The following is a 14726-nucleotide window of genomic DNA, read 5'->3' as shown; positions in this document are numbered from 1 at the left end:
CCTGACCCCTGAGAGGAGGAGGCGACGTTGGGCCTCTGAAATCTCTGGTCTGTTGGCGCCACCTAGTGGCGGTTTGTTGTAACGGCAGCAGTTTGCAGTGTCACATGTCAGGAGAAGTGCTGCAGGAAGTGTGAGTAGTGGGACTGAGTCCAGCTTTTGTTGCTTGATTGGTTTAGCATCCCTGTTAAAGGTTAATCAAATGTTAGCAGTTTCATTATCAACCAACAGTCTGGGAACTTTGCGGTTTTCAAGCAGCCAGCGAAGAGTTTCATTGATTTAATTCATTTATTTGCCACAAATCCACTTCTCAGGAGTACAAGACGGGGGTAAATAGAGGATATTTAGGATGCTTTTGCATGAGATATGTGAAGAAATCCTTAAAACCTCCAAAAAAACAAAACAAAATTATTTTGCTTATTTAATTTTTAACATCTTTATTGAAAGAATAAAAAGCAGAAAAGGAAATTTATACATAAACATTTTTTTTTAAATGTACAAATGTAGCCTATTAAAAGTATTAATCTGGAAGAGTTTATATCTTATAAAGTGTGGTCATATTTTTGAATGTTGAGTCAGACATTAATCAGATTGATTATTTGATAAAATCATGTTTGGGTTTTGGGCGAGTATCACATTCACAAAGCCAAGTTTATTTGTGATGAACTGCAGACTATTATTCCATTGAATCTCGGCAACCTAAACGCTTTGAAGACAGATTTTCAGTAATATTGTGGATAAGATTGGAAGGCGTATTTTATTGTATTGTGTATTGTGTACAGTATATAAAGTCCATGCATATACAGTGTATTAGCTCGGTCCACCTTCCAAGCATTAGATGGCGATAGTGTTTCCTTTCAATGTTTGCCCACTTCCGTGAAATCCAAACTAAAGAAGAAGAAGAGGCGGAAGTCGTTCGGAGCTCGTTGCTAACTCGCTGGCAACTCATGTTGTTGTACTTGGACTTTGTCAAACAGTTAATATGAATAAACTGAATAAAGCAGAGGACTTTGACTCGTATGAGATCGAGGAGCCGAGTGACGAGGAGAGAGCCGAGAGCAGGTAGGAATCAAATAAAGCGTTAGATTTCAAAACTGTGTAGCTTTAGCCCCCTGAGGCTAACGTGCAGCTAGCTAGCTGAATGCTAACATGTAAACAAACTGGAACAAGCTGAACTCAAACGAACTGTTTCACATTTTACTCTACACGTCGATTTTTATTAAAATGTGTTAAAGTTATATAACTGATGGCGGAGCTGTTAGAGCCTAATTCTACCGCTAACTTTGTCTTTGCTGGAAACCAGTTGGAGTTTTCTAATGTTCTTTATGAGCACTACAAGAGGACAGGACATTCAGATAAACACAGCCTGGGGGGAGAGATTCAGACAAATACTAACCCACCAACTCAGATATTATGCTCTGTGTAAAGTGTATAATTCATACCTAGCAGCAGGTAGACATGGCTTGACACATAGAACTTTGCATATTTCCAAATTTGAAAAATTAACAAGGCAGCAAGTAAGTAGGTACGACTAGATTTAGACAAAACAAACAAGAAAGTGCAGTTTGTATCTGCAAAGTTTTATTTTTTATTTCATTTTTTTTTATTTTATAAGATAGTGTTTGGAGGTAGGGCTGCAAGTAACAATCACTTTCAATATTGATTCATGTTTTCTCGATTAATCAATTCATTGTTTGGTCATTAAAATGTCAGCAAATAGTGAAAAATGCCTTTTACCAGTTCCCACATCTCTCTATGTTAGGGAGGATGGTGTGACTCAGGGCTGGATTTGGTTTTTGAACTGGACTTGTTGCCTGAAGACTGTAAGTGAAACTGAGCAGATCGGGCAAATCTCTCTCGCTGTGTTTCAGTTCGGAGGATGAGCTGGACGTGCTGCTGAACGGGACTCCGGAGCAGAAGAAGAAGCTGATCAGAGAGTATCTGACGGGGGAGAGCGAGTCGTCCAGCGGGGATGAGTTCGAGAAGGAGATGGAGGCGGAGCTCAGCTCCACCATCAGGACCTTGGAAGGAACCTGGGGACCATCAACAGCAGGTAACGCCGACCTGCAGTTGCTAAACTATTATACTGGAAAAACGTTGTGAATTTTTATATGTTTTGATGCGCAATTAAGCCTGAACAAAACCTACACTTGGCAGGTTCATCTTGCAGCGTTAGTTACCATGGTAACTGAACCCGAGCTATCTTTGTGAGACTGAAAAGCCAGGAATAATCCCACAGTTAGCTGGCAAACCTACTAATCCTGCTCTGGGAGACAGGACCTCGTTGTGAAAGCATTGCTGATGTTTTGTGTGTTTATTCTCCAGCAGAAACCTCAGGAAGCGGAGGAGGAGGAGTCAGCGGTCCTGCACTTCCTAACTCTCAGCTGTACGATGAGATTTACTTCGACTCTGACTCAGAGGGGGAGGACACGCCATGTAAGCATGAATGTTTCCTAAACATTAGTTTTCCTACTGTCTGCAACCTGTAAACATGCCGCCACCACGAATGATTCAGTTGTCCCTTTGGCCTGTATGGACACGTAGATGAGACACATCATTAAAGTCCATTTAAAACCTAAATCTCTCTGTTTCCTCTGCAGGCAGCTCCACTGGCCGGAGGCGGAAACAGCGGACCATACTGACCAATGACGAGCTGCTGTACGACCCCGACGAGGACGACAGGGACCAGGCCTGGGTGGACGCCAGAAGGAGAGGGTAAGACGCTCAGAGGGAGTCGCTAATGTTGAGAAACATTTGTTTGTCCAGACAAGATCGACACAGTCAAAACTAGAGTTGTAGTGGTTCAGCCTCTTGACTTCCTGTGCAGGTATAACAGCAGAAAACGACCAGCCGCAGCATCTCGGTCGCAGCCTCGTCAGTCTCAGGGTTTACCCAGCAGCGACGCCGTCCTCAACTGTCCTGCCTGCATGACGACGCTCTGCCTGGACTGTCAGAGGTGAGACTTCACAACACCTAGAGTCACACGGAGGCACATTTAAACATGACCGAACATGCTGCTTTTCTTTCCCTTTCAAATGCCCTGGCCAGACTCCAGCCTGTCGGGCTCTTCGTGGTTTCTGTTCGTGTGGTGCTTTGTCTGTTTGTCTCTTAAAGATACTTTTTTTCACCGTCCACCAAAGTTTGATTTGGAAGATTTCAAACGCGTGTTTTTGAGATCTTGAAATTTCAAAAGTCATTGGGTCATAACTACTAATGCTAATTATCATTATCAATTAGTCTGACCATTACTTTTTCAATTAATTGTTTTGTCTATAACCTAAATTCTTGGGAGTGTGGAGATATTGCTTCTCAACAGAATGAGTCAGAACAGTCTAGTGCTCAAACACCCAGTCGATCAATCGATTAGTCGATCGACAACAATTTTGATACTCGATTAATCGTTATAAGTCATTTATCTGTCAAACATTCTCTTGTTTTAGCTTCTCAAATCTGAGGATTTGTTGTTTTTCTCTGTTTTATATAATTGTAAACTGAATATCTTTGGGTTTGGGACTATTGTTTTTTTTGACATTTTATAGACTAAACACTTGATTAAAAAATGAGTCAGCTGATAATAAAAGCAAACAGTTACTGTCAGAGAAGCTGACTTTGAATTGATATTGATTCTTGTGAAACTGATTTCTGCAGCTGTAGCTGTGTAAAAAGCTGGCACAAGGGCTTTTCAGCTGATATCATCGGCTTTATTCACTGATGAAATATCGACTGCTGTGTACTGTTTTTTTTTTAAATTTATTTCAAAGCGACATATCTTGATTGTGTCCACTCAGGCATGAAAAGTACCGAACGCAGTATCGAGCCATGTTCGTCATGAACTGCGCGGTGAAGAAAGACGAGGTGTTACGCTACAAAACCCAGCAGGAGAGGAAACAGAGGAACAGGAAGAGGAGGAGGGGGCAGAAAACAGAAACACCCCTGGACCAGGCTCCCGACCCGACGCCGGCGGGGATGGATGCTGATGAGGTTTACCACCCGGTTCAGTGCACCGAGTGCTCCACCGAGGTGGCTGTGTTCGATAAAGACGAAGTCTACCACTTCTTCAACATCCTGGCCAGCCACTGCTGAGACGGACGAGCAGACAGTTTTTTTATTTCCTGGGTTTGTCTCTGACTCTTCAGCTCGCAGCAGCGCTCAGCTTCTTCAGCTCCAGCACTGAAGAAGAAGCTTCTTTAGCGTCCTGGTTGAGAGGGGAGGATCCTGCTGCGGTTGCTCGGAGTGTCTCGATCAATCAGCCCGAATCAGTTCAGAAACACTCCGAGTCGATCACATGGCTGGACATTTCACTTGCCTGATGAGGAGAAAAGGCTTCTGGATCGCAGTGGAAAGTCAGCAGCACGTTGTCTGTCTGGGAACGTTTTTTGGACTGAATACACAAGAGCCTGAATTTTAAGGCCGATACCGATATTAATATTTGAGAATTACAAAAGCTGGATATTGATATATTGGCTAATGCCCATTTTCTTCACTTTCACGTACTTAAACATTTGTGAGAAAGCTTCCTGGTAACACTTTAGCTTAACCCCCCCCCCATTTAAAAATCATAATCAGTATATAAACATAGAATAAATGGTTTATAACACACTATAATGTAGTTGTAAGCATATATAAGTGTTCATTAATGTATTTGTCAACAACTACGGCCCGCGTCAACACAGCCGCCCCTATTATTTTCTATGTACAACCCCCACACCGGCGGCGGCTCGGCGTGCTGCGACCCCTTACACAACTGTCCCCTTTCCACCCTCCCCGCCCTTGAAATAACAGTTTTCCAGTTTGTTGCTTGCTGTAGTTTTAACTATTTCACTTGTTCCTGTATCTACAAGGCAAAAATGTACAGATAATGAATGACAACATAGCAAAACACAGATGCTATAAATGATATAAAAGACGTCTTCATAGGAGACGTTAGAATTGTTGACAAATACTGTACATTAATAAACACTTAAACATGTCCTTGTATCTGCTTACAACTACATTATAGGGCTCATTAAATGTTTGTATACTGCTTATAAATGCTGCGAAGGTAAAATGTTAGCAGCTTGCTAACATTTGTTTGTTTTGGGTTTTTTAGAATTGTGACCCAGAATCGTGGACCGAGAGGGACATTTTACGGTTGCAAATAAACTTGTCAGTGTTTTCTGAGACATTGATTGACCAATCTGATCGAGAAACTCCTTTGTCTGCTTGAGTTACAAACCGTTGACTGTAATGTAGTTTAACTTGTGAAAGACTGTATAGACTGTAGTTTTTGATTGGTTTATACACAATATACAGTTTCATTTAAAAAAAAAAAAAGACTCAGCAGCTGGTCACTGTAGTTTTCATCAAACCTTACTCAAACAGCAGGAAATAGCGCATTTGTTGGGGATTATTTATTATTATCAGCTGTGGATTAATCCACATTTGGTGCTCTAGTGACTGAGTCAAAATAAACTGTGTGTGCACAGAGGAATAAGATATACATTATCAGTCAGTACTTGTTAGAAGGATGAGTTCATTGTTGGGTTTCTTCATAGGACATTTAAAACACAAGTAGCAATGTATGAAAATTGTAAACAAGACAAAGAAAATTAAAATATCACAAAGTAATTCAGCTTTGAAAATGTGATAAGTAGAATGAGGGAGGACACAGTATGCATGATATGATAATCTACCAGTTCTGTAAAACTAGCTGCATACAAATAACACATCTTCTACACAACATTGTAAAGTGCTCTCACCATAGACTGTGTGTGTGTGTGTGTATATATATATATATATATATATATATATATATATACACACACACACACACACACACTAGTCACTGGCTTTTACGCTTAATTTGCACATTATTTTGAAATCAGGATGTTGGAACTCCCTTTGTCGCGTCAGAGCCGTGCACTCGAACGCAGAGTTGTGATTGGTTGAAATTGAGCACCTTATGATTAAACGTCATACGCCACCAGGAAATACTCTAACACGAATCACGTAGAAAGAAAAAAAAAAACAGTGAGGAAAGAGAAATAAGTTGGCGTTTGTAAAGTTGGAACCATGGCCCTGGGTGACTGTTGGAAGCAGTTATCCTGGTTTTACTACCAATATCTTCTGGTGACGGCGCTGTACATGCTGGAGCCATGGGAGAGGACGGTGTTCAGTATCCTTTTCCGTGTGAAATAACTTTAGACTGCTGAACAGGCGAGCTAATGTGCTAACTTTAGCTAGAACGTCAGCAGAACTAACCTAGCTCTTGCCTGGATACATGACGCTAACGTTTGTGATGGATAAACGTATTTAAGTTGTGTTGTGAATATCAGTTAAGGCATTTTACAGATGTACAGGAGTTTATGGCAAATTCGGCATATATACAATGTACCGGTTGGTCACTGTTTTAGTTGAAATTGAAATGAAAATGTTCGTCAGTCGCTAACATTTGAAGAAAAAATTGTATTTTTAGTAAAACTGAATTACGTTTTTAGTTTTGAATGAATGCCGAATTAAGGTACCGCTCATATCGTTGTAGAAAAAGTCTAAAATTTTGTTCAACAAGGTACGTCCATTTAAGTTACCTATAAGCGAAGGATCGTTAAACACATCTAAATTTAAAAGGAGCTTTGCGTAATTGACTCTAAACTCGTGTGGCGGAAGAGGAAAAAATACAACATATTTGTAATAACGCATAACGATTCATTCATGTTTGAGTGCCGAGTTAAAAACTCTAAACTAATGGATTAGAGAGGGTCTCAAACTCTGTTGTACTACTCTCGTACCTTTGCCAATAAGTAAAAACGCATTAAAGAGATTGAATTGTCAACGGGGTTTCGCATGTGCGAAACAACAGTAACGTTATGGGCGGCGTCGAGGCTAAGCTAGCTGCAGAGTTTAAACATTGATACTAGAAACATGTGTTTATTCGTATTATAGACATCAGAGGCTACACTCTGATCACAGTAAAACTTTAATCTGGAAAGTCGGCTCCATCTACGGGGAAGGATTGGCATTTAATAATTAAAGTGTATCGTGTTAACGGTGTTATGGCTGTACTTTGATCTGCGGCAGTGCAGTAAGCCGTCAGTGTCACATTCTGTACGTAATGCATCGTCTTCCTACAGCTGGTGTCACCCTCCGCGTGGAGCTCGTCTTCCCCGAGGGTAAGGTGTGTTTGTGTGAATTTATTACTCAGAGGTGGTGTCCTTCGTCTGCTCGTTATCAGCCTGAGTGCTGTTCCCAATCAAATGTTAATTCCCTCAGCTGCTCAGGGATCATGCTGGTGATTTTGTTATTAAGTAATGGTTTATTTCATAAATGCTCAGATAAAGTTGATTTCCATTTGACAGGAAGGCTGGGTTATATGGCTGATAATCAGGCCACAAAATCTTGACATAGACCTTTGGGCTTTCATTACTTGTGATGGGAATTTGCATGTTTTGTAATATTTGAAAGACAGAACAATTTTTAAATTTTTTTTGCTATTATGATCTTCCATTCCTTTTCTCATAGACAATGTTGGGTGACTGATAGTTGGAGAATGTCTTGTGCTTGAATGGACGTGAAACGCTCGTAGTACAAAAGGTGAACAACCGTGTTAGAAAATATCCGTTTCTTTGATAAAACGTCGAAGGCACGAGAAGCCTGTGGACATAACTGAATGAGAGAAGTCAACTGCGACTCCCAAGAAACACTGGGGGGTGTAACGGTACACAAAATTCACGGTTCGGTTTGCACCTCGGTTTTAGGATCGCAGCTCGGTTTTTGTAATTAATTTGAAAAAATGTAAACATTCAACAGCGGCTCATTGGCCATGATTTTTTACTGTAACAGTTAATGCACTCAAATGCTGTCATATTGTCAATAAGAAAAAAACAAATAACACAAATGTCAGGACTCTGACCTGTTGATAATTCCTGAACAACTGCAGCTAGTGCTGGTTTACACAGGGCAGGGACAACGGCCTGGCTGAAATGCACACATGACGACACCTTGTAGCAGGGCTCAAGCACTTTGATCATATGCTTGAAGTCTGTATTCTCTACGACCCATAGACTGTGTATATATAGACACTCCTGTAGCATTAGTTATTGATTTGGCTCGGTCTGAATCTGCAGCGAGAGGCTGCCTGACCGCTGTGGGTGATGCCGTTGTAACCGACTCGTTTTGAAGTGTTTCCACAGACAAACCCCGACTTCAGTTCAACAATGCCGGCATACAGTTTGACACTTACGGTTGCCCATCGTAACTAACCGGGAAACCGTAATGCTCCCATACGGTGGATCTAAAGGTCAGGGAGGATCCTCCAGCTCTGTGTTTACCGCTCGGAGGCAGCGACACGACGTGAGCTTTAGTCACCGGGCTAAGCCTACTAGCATGCTACAGCTGGGGCATGCTCACAGGGCGTACCGATCCGAGGAAGTCGCATACTGACCCGAACGTCCTGTACCACTAAGAAACATCCAATCACAGAGCTTAAAATTCTGTTGTGTGTGTGGGATGCTAACGCCGAGATGAAGCTAAAGATTACACTTAGTAGAAACCTAATAAAACGTCAGCAGTTTAATTGAGTCTAGGGCTGCAACAAACACTTATTTTTGTTATTAATTAGTCTGCCTATTATTTTTCTTCATAATTGATTAAAGATTTGGTCTATAAAGTGTCAAAAAATAGCAAAAAATGTCCATCACAATTTCCCAGAGTTCAAGGTGACGTCTTCAAATTGCTTGTTATGTCCGACCAACGTTCCCATGGCCAAAGATATTTTCTCTAATGTAAGACAAGAGAAAGCGGCAAATTCTCATGTTTGAGAAGCAGGAATCAAATGTTTGCTATTTTTGGCTGAAAAATGTCTGAATCAATAAATCGAATATCAAAATAGGTCCCCATTAATTTGATTAATCAACTAATTGTTTCAGCTCTAATTTAATCCAACTTTCATCTGCTGGCTGCACTGAAGTCAGTCTTTATAGCTCCGGCTGCGTCTTGTCATTTATAAGTGCGTAGTGGAACACAGGTGTGTCTCTGCCAGAGCAACAGCTGAGCTGTGGTAGTAACCTGAGATCACAGGTAAGCCCCCCCCCAATCGCTGATATTGGTATCAGCGATTGAATGCAACAGCAAATCTGAAACTATATTGCCCAAGTAGGCTTGTTTCAATCGCAAACTCTTGTAGTGACGGTCTGCATGTACAGTATACAGGGATTTACAGTAACCAGGTTACTACAGAGCATGTAAACACGCACGATTACCTGTGTAACCTGCTTTCTCTGACCGACCCTTTAAAAGAACAACATACCCAGTGCAGGGCCTGTCACTTGTATAGAAATCAGTCAGTAGGCAGCGCTTGATGTAGGACACGACATCAGGATGTGGCTTATCACATTAATGATTGTTGACAGTTTGTAACGGTTTCTTCAGGCCCCCCCCCCGCAGATACATTAGTCTCTGCTGCTTCGGAAGTTCTTCCTTAACGTCTCCTCTTCAGATTCGCTGCTGATCTCTGTGGCCGGCATGGCCGTTTACACCGGCTACGTCTTCATGCCGCAGCACATCATGGCTATCCTGCACTACTTCGAGGTCGTCCAATGACACGATGACTCCGCCCATGTCCGTCTGCCGTCTCCTGGGCTTGAGGTGGGGATTGTTTCCAACCATGTTGAGGCAGAACTTCTCTCCTCCTCCTCCTCTCTTCCAAAGCTAATTCAATATCAAAGGTCAAAGCTCTGAACGTCGTGCTGAAGGTCATGTTGGACGATGGGACTGTTTCTCCTTCACTGAAATATTTGGGATTGTGAACAACGTTGGGCTCGGAGGCAAGGCCTTAAAGGGTGTGCTTGGTTTCGTTTCATGTGTTTGTTTATATCTTCTTAAATCAAGCGCACCTTACTGTTTTGAAAATGTGTAAATTATATGGATGTCTGGATGTTTGAAGTGATTTGGATTATTTTATTTTTATTCCATTGAGACATCATACCTTGAGTTTTATGCAGGGTCAGAAACACAGCGGCTGATGGACAAGATACTTTGTCATTTTATTCCATTTTATGAGCCAAATATGATTATTAGATCAGATCTCTGAATGAGGCCTGGATGTAGGTACAGTAGAGGCACCACACGACGAGAGAGGGGCGGGTGGTGCAAAGTTCAAATAAACTGGCTGCGATCTGGAAAGGGTGGAAAACTGTGTCGTGGTAACCAATCGCCCCAAATGTCATTTGCAGCTTGTTATTTTACTCCTGAAATAACAATCATGCAACACTTGCACCAGTCTGCATCAGGTGTCTGTGTTTTTAATACGCTCACCGCAAGTTCCTGCTCATTTTTAAAGCTAAACACTCGGCAGACAAATGATTCTGTTATTCTGGAGACAGCAAAGGTGTGAGACAGTGTCCACCAACTTTGAACAAAAGTTGGAATGGCTCTTTATGACCTGTTAATGATATAATTTGTCTTCAGACTTCAAAGGAAATAGAGCCTGAGAAATGACCATAAAAGGACACGTTTCTTTCATGCGGTCATATTTGAACATCCCACTCCAGCACCACTTGGAGAGTATCTCATGACTGCTTGTCCTGAAGGATGGAAGTTGGACATTGTGTCAGCATTTCTCTTGTTACCTGTATACTTGTGGCTGCAGCTGCCTGTACACATGCATCACTCTGGTACACCTCATTACAGAGAGTGGAGTCTTACCTTGGAAAGCAGCATCAGTGTGATGAGAAATGATGGTAAAATGACACAGTTGTCCTCTTTTAAATTCCCACTTTTATTTTAAACTGCACAGCAGGCAATGTTAATGGTTTCCTCTTTGCACAGAAATTATAAATGTTTAAGAAGTTCAATTTTTATGTAATCATATTTTATGATATGTACCGTTATCCCTTTAGAAAATCGTGATTATTTTCCCCTGCAAAACTGTATTTTTCTCATTTTTTGTGTATATAATCTTGTATACATGTGTAAAGTTTTGTAGTCGATGTGACGGCGTATAGAATCGAATATGTGTGGTTTTTGTGAGCTACTGATGTTAAATACTGTTCTATAACTGAAATCATTAAAGGGAAATTTCACTCCGCTAAAGCAGTTTGCTTTACCTTGTTTTGCTCTTCCCAGTCAGCTGCGAGTGATGTGTCCGTCCTGTTAACGTTTGTCATGAAGAAACTGAGCTATTATTTCTGCAGGTCGATACACAGCAGCCTGTGCAGCGGTTTCGTGGTGTGGTGCTGTATTTGTACGTCACTTTGAACACAGGAACGTTGTATTATGGAAAACATCTGCAATAATCCCCAAAATGAGGAAATCCTACTTACCTTGTACTATTTTTAAGGTATTCTTATAAAATGTCCTGATTAAGGATTACGGCAAACATTCAGTTGTAGAAGTCAAAACTGCTGTAGTTTCATTGTGGGCTGTTCTTTTGGTTTCAAAAGTCTTAAAGATAAATTTCCAATAGATTAGCAATTTTCCGTTGTTTTTTTTTTAAAAGATATTCATTTTCATGTCCATTCTACCTGACAGTGAAAAGTCTCTAAAAGTCTTGAATGTAGGCTTAAAATGTGTTATACAGCATATATTTATGGTTTTGTTTTCCCTGTAATTGCAATTATTAGATGCTAGATGGAAGTGTTTCCATGTTTTTGAGCCAAATTGCTCTGATCTGTACACAGAAACACTCAGCAGTAAAAGAGAAGCTGTGTCACTGCTGTCTGAATGTCTTATTAAAGTAACTTAAACAGCCAATGAAGTTGACTTTTTGTTGATTTTTAGTTAGAATTTTACTGAATGGAAAGAAACGTTTTTATTTGAAAAAATGTTATCCGTCCTTACAGCAGCAAACAGTAACTGGATACAGTGTCAGGATAGAGAATATGTTGTTTATTAACAGAGCAAGGGAAGATCATCAACATTACTACACCACAAATAAATGAAGAATAAAGCATACAATGAACGGTATTTTAAAAGTATGTGTTCTAACCGGCTCGGCCCCGGCGTCTCGAGAGCTCCAGGCACTCGAGCACAATATCAGCTGACGTGATGAGGTGAGCCCTGCTTTAGTACCAAATCTTGGGGCCCTATCTTGTAATGTAATGTATTTTCATGAGCTTCATTATTACAAATTTGTACTAATATGTCACCTGTTCCTAAACGAATGTCTTCAAATTACCAGACAGCACGGCATTTCTGTACTGAAATGCCTTGTTACTTTATTCTAAATTGGCAGAATTTTCTTTAAATAAGGAACTATGTGATCAAGTAATAAATAAACAAGATTATCAGTCTGACCAGACATTTGTTCCCGGTTTGGTACCAAAAAACTATCCATGTACGATACCCAGCCGTGGCCAGCAGTGGCAGCACTGAGCGAGCCGCTGCTGAGCAGAACTCCAGGCGGAGAGCGAAGAAGAAATTACGCGCCATGTTGGATTTTAACACGGGTCGTTTGGCTCTGATTAAATTGAATTTCTCCGGACTCCGTGGGACTCAGTTGCGTTTTTGTTCCTTCAAACACGCCGGATATCGACGTGGATTTTGCTGCAGTGTCGCTGAGAAGTTCGCCCCTGCCTTCAAATGGGTTCGTAGTTTAATTTCATTTAATTTTCACTTGTTCGGCAGGTAACTTTTTAAGTACAGCGGACTTAATTCGGGCCACTAGCTAGCAGGACAGACTGCACATGTCGTTATCTAACTTCTAAAACATCCACTGCCTCTAAAACGTCTTCCTTCGACCATCCATATAGGAAACTTTATGTCCCCTTAAAGTTTGTTTTATCTAATAGTCATTAGCTATTCTGTTCGGGTTTCCACTCATCTTCACTGTAACGTTAGCGGCTCTCTGGAGCTGAAGAGCCATAATGGCCGCCTCCACTTTGGCATCTCCTCTACTTGTGTTTTATTCTTAACAAAATAAACGAAAAGGCGTTTTATTTCATCAAATAGCACACAACACATACCGCGTGTACACAGTTGCCACTCAAATTCCCCTCCCCTCTCTTTTGCGAAATCCTATTGGTTAGTCAGCTTCGGTCAGCGGTTCTATTGGTCCACGCCCTCTCCTATTGGCTAAACCTCCCTCCACGCCTTCTCCTATTGGCTAACTCCCCCTCCACGCCTTCTCCTATTGGCTAACCCCCCTCCACTCCCTTTCCTATTGGCTAAACCTAGCAGCAGTATAGCATGACCTCAGCGTGGTGGTATGGACATTTTTTTTCAATAACTTCATTTTAAAAAAAAAAAAAAAAAAAAAAGCAAAACAAGCACAAAATACACAGCAGTCATAAAATTATAAAATACAGCAGGGACAGTGTAAAATAAAACATTAGATCAAATGTGTTTCACAATGTCCTCTAAAGAATGAAATAAAGATTACACAAATCTGAAACTCTTCAGAGTCTCACGAACAACAAACACATGACTATAATATTAGAAAAACCTATAGCGACATATATCAGCAGACATTCTTATTTGCTGATATAAGCACAACATTGTTAATCACGTGTTTATATAATGCATTATGTTAGCCAAACAATATGACAACATAAAAAACCCATGCAAAGAAATGTACTATCAGGATGAACACACAGACGCTGTTACAGAGTACTTAAGTGCAGTTGATCAGTGTGAATTACTGAGCGTTTTGTACACGTAGGCTGATTATATGAATACAATTGTTTTTTATTATAACTTAAAAATAAACCAGAAGCATACATTACACAAACCATGACTTGACTTATCATATATGAATGGTATATAATGCCGTTTCTGTACTCTTTCATACCCAGTGACCATACAGTTGAATCAACACCTCTCCGGAACAGATTCAACATGTAACCTGTATAAAGGTGCATCTTGTTTCAGGGCTGTTGTATTAAACTGCATTAGTTTCAGCTAGCTGGACCTAACTTTTATATTGTGGCATGGCAGTAGGTTGTCAGGTGTTCGTGTTATTTTGGCCTCACCCTGTTTGCATGAACTTCAACACGTCCCATGATGTGCTAACGCTGCTTCAGAGGCTTTTGTTAAGTCTGCAGGGAAAATGAATTACTGGTGATTTCACGATCGCACATTGATATCTGCTGATTATCAGCCATCAAAAACACATCAGTTGAACTCTAAAGTAAACCTCAGGCATTATTTGTCAGATTACGACACGTACACGCAGTGCCAAGGAATCGTTCTTTCCTTCTCTCTCTGGCAGCAGATCAGAAAGGAAACAGAGGTCTGGTTACTGGTTAACAGACGATGAAGCTCTTCTCACGTACGCACAACAAGCTGCTGACTGCAGTCTGTGAGGCACAGAAACACACAAAGCATGCGTACAGTGCAGTCAGATTTTCCTAAACATCCTCTGATTTCCACATCTTTTCAATTAGACCTCGACTTCCCAAGGCTCTCTGTGCAGAATCGATTTAAGACCATTGTTCCAAACCCTTTTTTGTCTTATTAATCAGAATCAACTCTACTGGCTAAACTGCTATGTTCACACGTACCTTTTGAGTTTGTCTCTGGTTGTCATAGCTCTCAAAACACACTCGCTTCCCACTTTAACGCTACATTTATAAACCTTTATAGCAGATTCAGCTCTATGGATATTTCAGGATCCCCATAAGGAGCACATGGGTGTGCCTCTAGTCTTCCTGGGGTCCTGAACATAGAAATACAAAAAGAAAGTGCAGACACATTGAGATATAAAAACAATCAGGCAAGCCAATTGGATGGCAGTGCAGTTTGCTTTGTTCACTTGG

At 40.9% G+C, this 14726-nt stretch overlaps 2 protein-coding genes across 3 annotated transcripts; both read left to right on the top strand.

Moving 5' to 3' along the window:
- Positions 1-830: 830 nt before the first annotated feature.
- LOC122862016 (e2f-associated phosphoprotein) lies at positions 831-5178 on the top strand. 2 transcript variants are annotated; one of them, XM_044167167.1, is made up of 6 exons: positions 831-1059; positions 1869-2050; positions 2326-2433; positions 2598-2712; positions 2825-2953; positions 3786-5178. In XM_044167167.1, exons 1-6 carry the CDS (start codon positions 980-982, stop codon positions 4078-4080), a joined length of 909 nt encoding a protein of 302 aa, XP_044023102.1. In that variant the 5' UTR covers positions 831-979; the 3' UTR covers positions 4081-5178. The 2 variants fall into 2 exon arrangements, with proteins under 2 accessions (XP_044023102.1, XP_044023101.1); XM_044167166.1 differs by having other exon boundaries at positions 833-1059; positions 2323-2433.
- Positions 5179-5956: 778 nt separating this feature from the next.
- sptssa (serine palmitoyltransferase, small subunit A) lies at positions 5957-11724 on the top strand. The gene is made up of 2 exons (XM_044167169.1): positions 5957-6151; positions 9470-11724. Exons 1-2 carry the CDS (start codon positions 6049-6051, stop codon positions 9571-9573), a joined length of 207 nt encoding a protein of 68 aa, XP_044023104.1. The 5' UTR covers positions 5957-6048; the 3' UTR covers positions 9574-11724.
- Positions 11725-14726: the final 3002 nt, after the last annotated feature.

This window comes from Siniperca chuatsi, linkage group LG15 (assembly GCF_020085105.1).
Source record: "Siniperca chuatsi isolate FFG_IHB_CAS linkage group LG15, ASM2008510v1, whole genome shotgun sequence".
Classification (NCBI taxonomy): domain Eukaryota; kingdom Metazoa; phylum Chordata; class Actinopteri; order Centrarchiformes; family Sinipercidae; genus Siniperca; species Siniperca chuatsi.
Note: the sequence above shows the minus strand (reverse complement) of the source record. Positions and strands in the feature narration are given on the sequence as shown.